The 13696-nt window shown below is 51.2% G+C and overlaps 1 gene segment (V, D, J or C); it reads right to left on the bottom strand.

Annotated features, from left to right (window-relative positions):
* Nucleotides 1-7417: 7417 nt before the first annotated feature.
* Nucleotides 7418-7893, bottom strand: LOC129629763 (immunoglobulin lambda variable 8-61-like). The segment is given in 2 exon segments: nucleotides 7418-7734; nucleotides 7845-7893. Coding segments are annotated over 2 exon segments (363 nt in total).
* Nucleotides 7894-13696: the final 5803 nt, after the last annotated feature.

Here is a 13696-nt window from a genome sequence, read left to right as displayed (position 1 = left end):
TGAAACATGAACTTCAACACGAACTTCCAGATGTTCAAGCTGCATTTAGAAAAGGTAGAGGAACCAGAGATCAAATTGCCAACATCCGTTGGATCATTGAAAAAGTGAGACAGTTCCAGAAAAACGTCTGTTGCTGCTGCTAAGTTGCTTCAGTCATGTTCGATTCTGTGCTATCCCATAGACGGCAGTCCACCAGGCTCCCCCGTCCCTGGGATTCTCCAGGCAAGAACGTTGGAGTGGGTTGCCATTTCCTTTTCCAATGCATGAAAGTGAAAAGTGAAAGTGAAGTCGCTCAGTCGTGTCCAACTCTTTGCGACCCCATGGACTGCAGCCTACCAGGCTCCTCTGTCCATGGGATTTTCCAGGTAAGAGTACTGAAGTGGGATGCCATTACCTTCTCTGAGAAAAACATCTACTTCTGCTTAATTGACTATGTCAAAGGCTTTGACTGTGTGGATCACAACACACTATGGAAAATTGTTAAAGAAATGGGAATACCAGACCACCTGACCCTTGAGAAATCTGTATGGAGGTCAGGAAGCAACAGTTAGAACTGGACATGGAACAACAGACCGGTTCCAAATTGGGAAAGGAGTACACCAAGGCTGTATGTTGTCACCCTGCTATTTTAACTTCTATCTATGCAGAGTACATCATGAGAAATGCTGGATTGAATGAAGCACAAGCTGGAATCAAGATTGCTGGGAGGAATATGAATAACCTCAGATATGCAGATGACACCACCCTTATGGCACAAAGTGAAGAAGAGCTAAAGAGCCTCTTGATGAAAGTGAAAGAGGAGAGTGAAAAAGTTCAATCTCTGTAGAGGCAGGTGGCAAATGCCTTGTTCAGTCGTTGGCAAAGCACTTGACAAGTGCCAATTTGTAGTTGACAAATACTTTGCACAGTACCCTGCAGTGTCAGTGGAGACCCAGCGTGTTCTTGTATGGGCACCTTAGATGGTGCTCTATGAGCCACATGTGCTAGGTGAGGCCTGGCGCTCAAGGTTCTTGATTCACTTCTCCCCTGGTCTGAAGACCCTGATGAGCAGAAGGGTTCACCTTTCAGCTGAGCGGTGGCAATCAGCCTCGTCCTCGGGCTAGAGCCCAGAGATGGTCAGGGGGCTTCACCTGACCAGGGGCCCAAAAGCTTCTCTGAGACTCTGGGGGCGAGTTGTGACTCCTGAGGGTTAGGAGTTTAAGGACCCAGCGTAGATGTGGTTGCAGCCAACCTGTCCCCTCGCTGCCAGCATGGTTAATGTTTCCAGCACAAGTGAGTGTGGCCTTCTGTCCTAGGATGTAGTCACTGAATGTGGCTGAATGAACCCTGCCAGAGCCATGGTCATTGTGAGGGGGCAGAGAGGAGGCTGAGAGCAGGACCCACGCCCTGTGCAGGCGAGGTGAGGAGCAGAATGGGGGCCTCATAGGGGACCTCACCCAGACCTCCCACCTCAGCCCCTGAGCTTCAGGACAGAGAGACACTGTGACTCTGGTGATGGCGATGTGGACCTTCTGTTTCCTTTGAGACCCTCTCCTGGGAATGGGCTGCTGGAGGGACTTTGAGGACAGAGAGGCGAGGAGGAACCTCCACACCCAGGCAGCCCCCCTGGATGACCTGGACCCAGGGTATAGCAGCAACAGCAGGAGAATGTCCAGGCAGAACCTGAGCAGGAAGTCGCGGGGTGGCCCTGCCATCTGTGGCCCCACAGCTGAGCACAGCGTCCCCACACCGCTCCTTCCCCTCTTCATACCCTGAGAAGGGGAGGGGCCTTTCATGCAAATAAACCCCCCAGCTCTCTGACCCCACCCTTTAGCTCTCTGACCACCCCCAGCTCTCTGACCCCTCTCTGGGCCCCGGGTCAGGTTCCTGTGCCTGAGGGTGGCCAAGGGGCGTGCAGGGGTGGTGCTGTGGACTACCCATGGGTGGGAGGTCACAGCTGGGAGCCCTGAGCAGAAGCCACTGGGCAGTGCCAGGGGCCTGTTTCCCAGCTCTCACCCCCAGACCCACAGGAGCGGCTGACAAGCGCCCCCTGGTGTCCAGGCCCAGAGACACAGACTGTGACCTGGTGATCAGAGCCTCTCAGGGACAGTTCCTGCCCCGGCTCTATGCACTTTCCCGCCTTAGGGCCAGATCAGGCGCCCTTCTGTGTTCCCTGTGACCTCAAGGGCTTACCTCAGACCACTCAGGTAAGTCTCTCCACAGCACCCCAGGCTGCTCATATGTCCATGACAACCCCATGGATGTAGCTACCTGGCTGTGCAGGGCATTGGATTCTCTTCTCTTCTATTAGAAGTTAACCACTGTGACTTACACACACACACATACACACACACACAACACTCAAGGTCCTTTCCAAGGGACAATGGCATTTTGTTCTTAAATATACTCCCTGATCCAATTGTACTGTTTTCCTGGTCTCCTCTTTCCTATGTGAGCTACATAAACTATTTCCCACTGTTCCCTCTGTATCTGCTTGGGAGTCAGAAGCTGTCTTCATTAGTCAGGCTTACTCTGCCCCCAGCTCCCAGGACACAGAGGAGAAGGTGACCTTGGTGGCACCGCCTGTGACCAGGTGTCTGTATCATACTCACTCTCCTGGTCTTCCCCTTCCATCCTAGGACGGGAGCCCAGAGTCGTCAAGGAAATTGAGTGGCTGCGTCTGGAGCCAGAGGAACAATTGCGGATCCTGAGGGTTGGGAACCAGCAGACATCAGTGCTTGGGTTTTCGATGGGGCCTGTTGGTGTCTGGGCACATCACATGCCCAGTTTTGTCGCTCTTCCCAGGACCAGAGAACCTGATCGCTAAACTGGATGATGGGCCTGGCTGAGGCAGCACAGACTGTGCAGGGGACCCACGTCGCTGCCGCAGAGCCTGACACTGACAAGACCCCTGCATGGTGACGGAACTAGTGTCCCTCCTTGTGACACCTGAAGGTTCTGCCCCGTCACCTCTGCTCACATCACACCACCTTCTCAAGAGATAACACGTAGAAGGAAGCAACATTATCAATAATGAAGTGCTTTACAATCCGGCTAAGCACTGCTGACATTTCTACTCAGTGTGTCTTATAAGAAAAATGTTACCACTTGTTCGAATTTTCTTCTATGTTCCTTGCTAAATTTTTACTGTTATCCTACTGACATGGTCAAAGTGCATGCTATCTTTTATTTGGCTGGTACCAGAATATCTTACACTTTGAACTACTTATCAGAGATCAGATCAGATCAGTCGGTCAGTCGGGTCCGACTCTTTGCGACCCCATGAATCACAGCACGCCAGGCCTTTCTGTCCATCACCAACTCCCAGAGTTCACTGAGACTCACATCCATCGAGTCAGTGCGGCCCTCCAGCCATCTCATCCTCTGTCGTCCCCATCTCCTCCTGGCCCCAATCCCTCCCAGCATCAGAGTCTTTTCCAATGAGTCAACTCTTCGCATGAGATGGCCAAAGTACTGGAGTTTCAGCTTTAGCATCATTCCCTCAGAAGAAATCTCAGGGCTGATCTCCTTCAGAATGGACTGGTTGGATCTCCTTGCAGTCCAAGGGACTCTCAAGAGTCTTCTCCCACACCACAGTTCAAAAGCATCAATTCTTCAGTGCTCAGCCTTCTTCACAGTCCAACTCTCACATCCATACATGACCACAGGAAAATCCATAGCCTTGACTAGACGAATCTTTGTTGGCAAAGTAATGTCTCTGCTTTTGAATATGCTATCTAGGTTGGTCATAACTTTCCTTCCAACTAGTAAGCGTCTTTTAATTTCATGGCTGCAGTCACCATCTGCAGTGATTTTGGAGCCCCAAAAAATAAAGTCTGACACTGTTTCCACTGTTTCCCCATCTATTTCCCATGAAGTGGTGGGACCAGATGCCATGATCTTTGTTTTCTGAATGTTGAGCTTTAAGCCAACTTTTACACTCTCCTTTTTCACTTTCATCAAGAGGCTTTTGAGTTCCCCTTCACTTTCTGCCATAAGGGTGGTGTCATCTGCATACCTGAGGTTATTGATATTTCTCCCTGCAATCTTGATTCCAGCTTGTGTTTCTTCCAGCCCAGCGTTTCTCATGATGTACTCTGCATATAAGTTAAATAAACAGGGTGACAATATACAGCCTTGACGAACTCCTTTTCCTATTTGGAACCAGTCTGTTGTTCCATGTCCAGTTCTAACTGTTGCTTCCTGACCTGCATACAAATTTCTCAAGAGGCAGGTCAGGTGGTCTGGTATTCCCATCTCTTTCAGAATTTTCCACAGTTTATTGTGATCCACACAGTCAAAGGCTTTGGCATAGTCAATAAAGCAGAAATAGATGCTTTTCTGGAACTCTCTTGCTTTTTCCATGATCCAGCAGATGTTGGCAATTTGATCTCTGGTTCCTCTGCCTTTTCTAAAACCAGCTTGAACATCAGGAAGTTCACAGTTCACATATTGCTGAAGCCTGGCTTGGAGAATTTTGAGCATTACTTTACTAGCATGTGAGATGAGTGCAATTGTGCGGTAGTTTGAGCATTCTTTGGCATTGCCTTTCTTTGGGATTAAAATGAAAACTGACCTTTTCCAGTCCTGTGGCCACTGCTGAGTTTTCCAAATGTGCTGGCATATTGAGTGCAGCACTTTCACAGCATCGTCTTTCAGGATTTGGAATAGCTCAACTGGAATTCCATAACCTCCACTAGCTTTGTTCGTAGTGATGCTTTCTAAGGCCCACTTAACTTCACATTCCAGGATGTCTGGGTCTAGGTCAGTGATCACACCATCGTGATTATCTGGGTCGTGAAGATCTGTTTTGTACAGTTCTTCTGTGTATTCTTGTCATCTCTTCTTAATATCTTCTGCTTCTGTTAGGTCCATACCATTTCTGTCCTTTATCGAGCCCATCTTTGCATGAAATATTCCTTTGGTATCTCTGATCTTCTTGAAGAGATCTCTAGTCTTTCCCATTCTGTTGTTTTCCTCTATTTCTTTGCATTGATCGTTGAAGAAGGCTTTCTTATCTCTTCTTGCTATTCTTTGGAACTCTGCATTCAGATGCTTATATCTTTCCTTTTCTCCTTTGCTTTTCACTTCTCTTCTTTTCACAGCTCTTTGTAAGGCCTCCCCAGACAGCCATTTTGCTTTTTTGCATTTCTTTTCCATGGGGATGGTCTTGATCCCTATCTCCTATACCATGTCACCAACCTCATTCCATAGTTCATCAGGCACTCTATCTATCAGATCTAGGCCCTTAAATCTATTTCTCACTTCCACTGTATAATCATAAGGGATTTGATTTAGGTCATACTTGAATGGTCTAGTGGTTTTCCCTACTTTCTTCAATTTAAGCCTGAATTTGGCAATAAGGAGTTCATGATCTGAGCCACAGTCAGCTCCTGGTCTTGTTTTTGCTGACTGTATAGAGCTTCTCCATCTTTGACTGCAAAGAATATAATCAATCTGATTTCGGTGTTGACCATCTGGTGATGTCCATGTATAGAGTCTTCTCTTGTGTTGTTGGAAGAGGGTGTTTTTATGACCACTGCATTTTCTTGACAAAAACTCTACTAGTCTTTGCCCTGCTTCATTCCGTATTCCAAGGCCAAATTTGCCTGTTACTCCAGGTGTTTCTTGACTTCCTACTTTTGCATTCCAGTCTTCTATAATGCAAAGGATATCTTTTTTGGCTGTTAGTTCTAAAAGGTCTTATAGGTCTTCATAGAACCGTTCAACTTCAGCTTCTTCAGCATTACTCTTGGGGCATAGACTTGGATTACTGTGATATTGAATGGTTTGCCTTAGAAACGAACAGAGATCATTCTGTCGTTTTTGAGATTGCATCCAAGTACTGCATTTCAGATTCTTTTGTTGACCATGATGGCTATTCCATTTCTTCTGAGGGATTCCTGCCCGCAGTAGTAGATATAATGGTCATCTGAGTTAAATTCACCCATTCCAGTCCATTTTAGTTCACTGATTCCTAGAATGTCGACATTCACTATTGCCACCTCTTGTTTGACCACTTCCAATTTGCCTTGATTCATGGACTTGACATTCCAGGTTCCTATGCAATATTGCTCTTTACAGCATTGGACCTTGCTTCTATCACCAGTCACATCCACAGCTGGGTATTGTTTTTGCTTTGGCTCCATCCCTTCATTCTTTCTGGAGTTATTTCTCCACTGATCTCCAGTAGCATATTGGGCACCTACTGACCTGAGGAGGTTCTCTTTCAGTATCCTATCATTTTGCCTTTTCATACTGTTCATGGGGCTCTCGAGGCAAGAATACTGAAGTGGTTTGCCATTCCCTTCTCCAGTGTACCACATTCTGTCAAATCTCTCCACCATGACCCGCCCGTCTTGGGTTGCCCCACGGGCATGGCTTAGTTTCATTGAGTTAGACAAGGCTGTGGTCCTAGTGTGATTAGATTGACTAGTTTTCTGTGAGTATGGTTTCAGTGTGTCTGCCCTCTGATGCCCTCTTGCAACACGTCTTACTTGGGTTTCTCTTACCTTGGGCGTGGGGTATCTCTGCACGGCTGCTCCAGCAAAGCGTAGCCATTGCTCCTTACCTTGGACGAGGGGTATCTCCTCACTGCCACCCTTCCTGACCTTCAATGTGGGATAGCTCCTCTAGGCCCTCCTGTGCCCACGCAGCCATGGCTCCTTGGACATGGGGTTGGTCCTCCCAGCCACTGCCCCTGGCCTCGGACTTAGGGGCTTGGGGTAGCTCCTCCCGCCCGTCGCCCCTGGCCTCGGGCTTGGAGCGTGGGGTATCTCCTCCTGGCCGCCGCCCCTGACCTCGGATGCGGGGTAACTCCTCTCGTCACCGCCCCTGGCCTCAGGCGTGGGTTGCTCCTCCCAGCCGCCACCCCTGGCTTCGGGCGTGGGGGCGTGGGGTAGCTCCTCCCGGCTGCCGCCCCTGACCTTGGACGCTGGGTATCTCCTCTCGGCCACTGCCCCTGACCTCGGACGTGGGGTAACTCCTCTTGGCTGGGGCCCTTTGGGCATGGGGTCCTCCCGGCTTCTGCCCCTGACCTCGGATGTGGGGTGGCTCCTCTCGGCCGCGCTATGGCGCGCCCGTCACAGCTTACTTTATTCTGCATCATCAAGTTAATGAAATTCAGTATGTCTCTTAAAAGTCTTAGAACAAGAAGGGTCGTACTGGCTGTGTTGGGGTCTCTGAGTCTCAATGTTGTTAATAAAATGGGCACCTGAGCCCCCCATTATGGGCTGAGGGGTCCTCTTGGAGACCTGCACGAACCCGCGGGGAGACTGCAAGAGGCACGGGGCCGTGAACAACGGGTCAGGAGATGGGCCCGGAGCCTCCTTCCCCACAGGGGTGCTGACCACTTCCACCCTCTCCTGCCTCTCCTGCCTCTAAAGGCTGACCCCCCGAGCACATGGGCAGGTTAGTAGCGCTTCCCCATGGGCTCCCCTCACTGTGCAGCTGTAACTACCACTGCCCGGTACAGCGAGCAGGGATAGTCAGCCTCGTCCTCGGGCTGGGCCCCTGTGATGGTGAGGGTGGCTTTGTTCCCAGAGATGGAGGCAGAGAAGCGATCAGGGACCCCAGAGGCGCGGGTGTTTGTGTTGTAGATAACATTTCTGGGAGCCTGGCCTGGGGTCTGCTGGTACCAGCTGGGTTCGTTGTTAGTAGTGACTGACCCAGAGCTCAGTCCACAGGTGAGGGTGACCATCCCTCCTGGAGACACCGACAGTGACTGTTCCTGGATCACAGTCTGAGCTTCTACCCCTAAGAGAGACAGAAGAGAGACAGAAGAGAGAAAGCGGTTGTTATGGAGATGAAGTGCCCTGAGACTCTGCTTGGAGGTGCCCCAAGGGTGCAGAGTCCCGGCCCCTGACCTGAGCCATAAGCGAGCAGCCCGAGCAGAAGCAGCGTCCAGGCCATGGTGGGGACCCTCCCAGGACGCAGCCTCCTGAGTCTCCTGGGCTGGAGGTGGGGTCCTGGGCCTTTTCATGCCTCCACCCGCGTCAGGAGGAGGTGCCTCATGCAAATCACTTCCTCCTCTCCCTGCCCAGGTCACCTGAGGTCCCAGGGGTGGGGGGACTTGAAGGATATAGATGCTGGAACTCATGCAGAGCGGGAACAGCACAGGGAGGAGCCCGAGAGATGGGGTGACAACTTTCAGCAAATGTGCCCCCGTGACCTGGTGACCTCGGTCCTCTATCTCCTTCCCGGAGTGTCTGAGGCTGAAGGAGGAGTTTGCAAGTCTGTCTCTCTTGCTGCAATAATCCAGCCTTTCCCGCACCTGAGCCCGTCTTTAGAATACTCTCTGTCTTCTCAGGGAACCCTGAGTCCCGTCTGTGCGGTGCTGTCCATCCTCCTCTCCATCCCTGAGCCGAGCAGGAAATCCGGAGCCTATGTCTGCTGTGAAGGGTGAGCGATCGCCCTGGAACACAGAGTAAAGTGTCTCTGATCCCGGCAGTTGGGGGACTAGGGCAGGGGTGGTGACATGCAGAGCCACACGGCCAGGCTTGGGGTGACAGCCTCCTGTGCTGTAAAGAGATATGACAGTGTGGACTAGCTTCAGTAGAACTTTGGATTTTAGGGGTAAAAAGGTCACCATCTCGTCATGCAATGATGATAGCTGGCAAGTTCAGTTACAACAAAGTTGTCTCATCATCAGAAATAGGAAAACCCCGTGTGTGAAGAGGTAGGTGTGGTGAGCATCGTGGACCTTGTGAAACTCCCTTCCCTGTGGTTCCGGGTGGAGCCAATGGACCCGGGACGGAGGAGGGGTGTCGGGGCAACGAGGAGGAGAAGGAGCTCAAACATCTCAAGTTAACGTGTGGAAGAGACGGGAAAAGTCTTGTTCACCTCTTGTTTCTTTGACATAAAAATGTAAATGCTCTTCTTATTTTGTATTCATGTTAGATTTCCTGCTAAACTAGCTGTTTAATAAAATCCACATGATTTTTGTCAGAGGTATTTGAGAAGCTCAACTCATAGAGGTTAAAACTATGTATTGCTGCTGAATTCTTTTCTTATTATAGGAACATATTGATGACAGTTTGGCAGAGCTTGTGATTTCATATATTTCATGTTACAAGTGTTAATATAAAGTATTAGTATAATGGGAAGGAACGAGTAAGGCCGCCACAAAAACTGACACAATATCAGTTTCCATGGTTCAATTCAAAATGTTGAAATTGCCAAATAACACGTCAGGGAACATTTTTAAATGTCACAAATGTGACAGAGGGTCCTTGCCTGCATCCCTCTTCCACTGGGAACACCCGGGCGTTCTGTGGGCAATGGGGCAGCCTCTGCAGGGGTCTCTCATCCCCTGTCCAGGTATCCCTGGAAGTCGAGGTTCTTGAAGGAAGTTCATTTTTTTTTTGTATGACCGTCCCTCTGTCCTTGGTTGGATGTCAGGTCTGGGCACTGACCCCACGACAGAGCAGCAGGAACTGAGAGGCACGCCTGTGGCTCCGAGCTGAGAGCTGCCGTGTCCCCTGGGGGCCCAGGTGCAGGATGTCACCCTCCAGTGAGGACCCTGCTGCCCACGTGGGCAAGAGGCAACAGAGGAGGTGCCAGCCGGCCTGGTCAGGACCCTGAGCTCTCCAGACAGACACACAGCGCCCCCTGCTGGACTCAGACCTCCTCCTCCCCTACTTCACACCACAGCCTCCTGGAAGGGCTTTCTCACAGTTGCAGCTGGGTCTTCCTGATGTCACCGCCCAGGGCAGTAGTATGAGTCGCCTTCGCCTAGTTTGTCCTGGTCATTGACTTTTCCAAATATCTAATGACCTCAGAGCCCTGAATGGTATGCTGATACACTAATGAATTTCAGGATTCCCTGATGTCTGAGTTTGTTCTGCCTGGCTCGTGGGTTCACTGCCAGAACACAACCATTTGAACCTGAATTTCCAGGGTTCAAACTCCCAGCATGCCCGTGGGTGGTGCCTGGTCATGATTCTGTCTGAGTTTCCTTCCCAGCTTGATAGGTAGTCAAGGTTGAATCTGCAGGGCCTCCTGGGAAGGTCGGACTGCATGGCTCTGTTCTTATTTCTCTCTTTGCAAAGAGGAGGCTCTCAGGAACAACAAATCTCTTCTTGGTCACTTCCAGGGGTTCTCATTTACCTTGATCATGGTCCTCACAGTACATCTTTTTGACTCAGATATTTAAATATGTTTTTAGTCTAATTTTATAATCTTTCAATATTAAATGTTTGATATAAAAGATTATGACACTAAGTGGGAATCTCATTCTTGTCTGGGCTCCTGTTTCATCTCTGGTTGAGAAACCCTTATGACCGTTACCTGATCTTCAATGGACATGGTGAAGTCTAAGGTTCTAACCTTTGATTGTTAGAATCCATTGATTTGATGGAGGTGGGTTTATAAGGTTTAAAATAGTGACATTTAGCCAATATCATCTCAAGCAAGGAACCAGGGAGGGAAAAGGGGGAGAGACCATAGGCAAAAGACAAGGGTATGGGCAAGTGAGGAGTCTGAGAGCCACATCCTAACGGGGAGGGTCTCTCAGTACCTGGAGAGGAGGGCTTTTCAGGCAGCAATCCCTGGAGAAAGGGAGGACCCAGGTTCCCTAAGGGTCAGGGTTCAGGGCAGAGCACAAAGGCTGGAGCAGGAGAGGGTCGTGCAGGGGGTGGGAGAGGCCCCCTGGGGCTCCAGGGCACAGATGCTGGGCTTCTGCTTCCTCGACATCCTGCTCAGTACCCGTGAGGGACTCTGTGTATCTGGGCACATGGGCACTCTGCTTGTATATGGAGACCAGACAGAAAAAGAGACAATTTCATGGACCCCATAATGATGGAGCAGGATGAGAGGTGAGACTGCCTGGATGTAATAGCACAAGTGACAGCAGAGACCTGAACCAGCACTGGGGACGTCACAGTCAGGGTCAGGGCAGTGATGGGTCGACACGGGAGCAGAGGGCAAGCTTTCATCAGACATCCCCATCACACGGGGATTCCCTGTGGCTGTGGTTAGTGATGAGCTGTGTGACGCTGATGACCAGCCTCCTCACCAGGCTGGGGTCCAGAGTGATCCAGGAGGGCATGTGGACCCACCAGGAGCCAGAGAACAAGGTAGAACACCTTAGTGTCTCTCACCTCTTCCTTGGGTCACAAAGGCAGGGACTTTGCCTGGAATCTCTTGTCATCATGGCTATGGTGATCCCCGCTTCCTCACTGTTCCTTCTATAGGACATGGAGCCCTTGGATATGGATTCATCGGGGGCGTTACAAGCATAGGGACATGGGCAGATCTTGGGGAGCCCCTGCTCCTGACAGTCCACAGACCACCCCAACCCTGAAGTAGGAAATGCTCCAATGGGGTGGAGAGGAGAGGAGGGGAGGGCAGGACAGAGCCAGCACCTGTGGGTCAGGAGAACCACTCCCGGGCTTCCCTGCCTCCTGCGATGTATCACCAGTGCCCCTCACCCCTCACGCTCTCTGCTCTGCCCCTTCAGGAGCGGGTTCACACCATGGGGGATCTGCCTGCTGGGATGGTCCACAGACTCTGCTGAAGGCTCATCTGGGAAAGACTCCTGCTCCTGATCTCAAGTGAGGGAGCTCAGCTCCAGGGCTCCCTTGATCACACAGATGACCAGGGTCCACCTCAGTGGTATGAGAATCTGTTTACATTTTTGGAGACTTCAGCAAAACTGACTGTACAACTGGGAGCAGACATACTATGAACCAGAACATACCTCAGGAATTAATGGATTCTGGAGGATTATTTACAATTTGACGGTTCTCTAAGAACAAGCCCCTGACAGGCTGAGGCTCTCGTCCCAGTTTCCCATCTACCTGTGTTGCTGTGAGGAGCCCTGTTGCACCAGCCTGCATGGTCAGAGTCAGCCTCGTCCTCAGGCTGCAGCCCAGAGACGAGTAGGAGCCCCTAGTTGGCTGAGGCATCTTTGGATCCAGAAAACCCGCGGGGACCCCGGAGCTTGGTTCTTACTGGAGTCTGAGTCGTAGGAACAGAGGACCGAGGAGGGCTCTCTGGCTTCTGCTGGTTCCAGTAACAGCAGAGCAGCCGACACTGATGTCACTGCTCAGGGTGCAGGGAGCCACAGAGTCAGCTGTGGTCTGTGAGGGGACAGGGGTCTCCCCCCACACAGGCCCTGAAACCAATGCTGGTCACAAGAGTCCAGGGCCTCAGGGCTGCAGTGTGGTCACTCACAGCAGCACCAGCTCTAGGGGCTAAGCTAGCCTCTCCTCAGAGAAACCATTAATAAACGGGTGGCCCCATCTACCTGCAACTTTTTAGAAGAAAGTTAACAATACAACCATTAAATTAAAATTCTTTCGAGATACCAAATGAAAATATTAGAAAAACACGTGAGTTATGATCAGAACTTAAAATGATCACGTGTCTGTACAAGTCAGTGGGAATGTTGTGGAGTATTCTGGATTCACTTTCCCTTATGCTCTTACATGGAGCAGAAGAACAGGAAGAGCAGGTGAGGGGCTTCGGGGGGAAATATGTGCAGTAAGTTGTGAAGTGTGGCCCCTACATGCTTATTCTCACCACATGAAACGAAATACGACTTTATGTCCATTTCTGAGCTGCTGCTACAGTGTCCGCTTCCACAACGTGCGGTAATTGTGTTCCTTGCTCAGTAGCTGTGTCTGAGGCCCGATTCCACCAGACAAAGATCTGCACTTCTTGATTTGGAGCCTATCAAGCAAAGTTCCTCTGACACAGTGGAAAATATGCCATTTTGTGTGTATGAAAATTGAGGATAAGGCAAATTTAAGGCTTAAAGGAAAAGGGAGAATTAGAAGGAATAATCCCATTTATTCCAAAATACATCACTGTTAACTGTGGCCCCACAGCCCAGGCAGCCAATGTGCAGACCCCGCACGTGTGTGTGAAAAGGCAGTGACAGGGAGCAGGACACAGGCGTGTGACGTGTGCTCCATGAACCCATGTGCGGGTGAGGCCGGAAGCTCAGGGTTGGGGTCATTTCCCGTTGGATGAGGCCTCCTGTGAGCAGCAGGGCTGAGTCCCAGCAGAGCAGGAATAATCAGCCTCTTCGTCAGACTTGGCCCAGAGATGGTCAGGCGGCCCCACCCCACCCGGAGCCCGCCAGCCTTGCTGAGACCCTGCGGGCGGGTTGTGACTCCTGTGCTCAGAGCTTGGGACTCAGCACGACTGAGACGGCAGCCAAGTCGCCCCCTTGGTGCCAACAGTGTTGCTGTTCCCAGCCAGGTGAGTGTGGCTCAGCGTCCATGGAGTCACCGACCCTGGCTGAGTCCCCGTGGCCTGAGCCCCGAACACCAAGAGGGGACAGAGGAGGCTGAGAGCAAGACCTGCTCCCTGTGCGGGAGAGAGGGCCAAGGGCTTGGGGGCCTCCCAGGGCTGAGATGCGCTGATGGACCCCGACCTCGGACACTGAAATAGAGAACTAACAGACCCTGTGTTCCCAGTGATGGGAGACAGATTTTTCTGTGTCTTTTGAGACCCTCTCCTGGGAATGGGCTGCTGGAGGGACTTTGAGGACAGAGAGGAGAGGAGGAGCCTCCATGCACCGGCAAAGCCCCCAGTGACCTGGACCCAGGGTGGGGCAGCAGCAGCAGAAGGTCCAGCAGAGCCTGAGCAGGAAGCCCCTGGGCTGCCCCACCTCCCCCAGTGAGACAGGAGTCCTGGTCTAGTCCCTGAAGGCTTGGAGCCCTGGGGGAGCCTGAGAGGTGGTCACAGGAAAGGCAGGAACAGCAGCCTG

This window comes from Bubalus kerabau, chromosome 16 (assembly GCF_029407905.1).
Source record: "Bubalus kerabau isolate K-KA32 ecotype Philippines breed swamp buffalo chromosome 16, PCC_UOA_SB_1v2, whole genome shotgun sequence".
Classification (NCBI taxonomy): Eukaryota; Metazoa; Chordata; class Mammalia; order Artiodactyla; family Bovidae; genus Bubalus; species Bubalus kerabau.
Note: the sequence above shows the minus strand (reverse complement) of the source record. Positions and strands in the feature narration are given on the sequence as shown.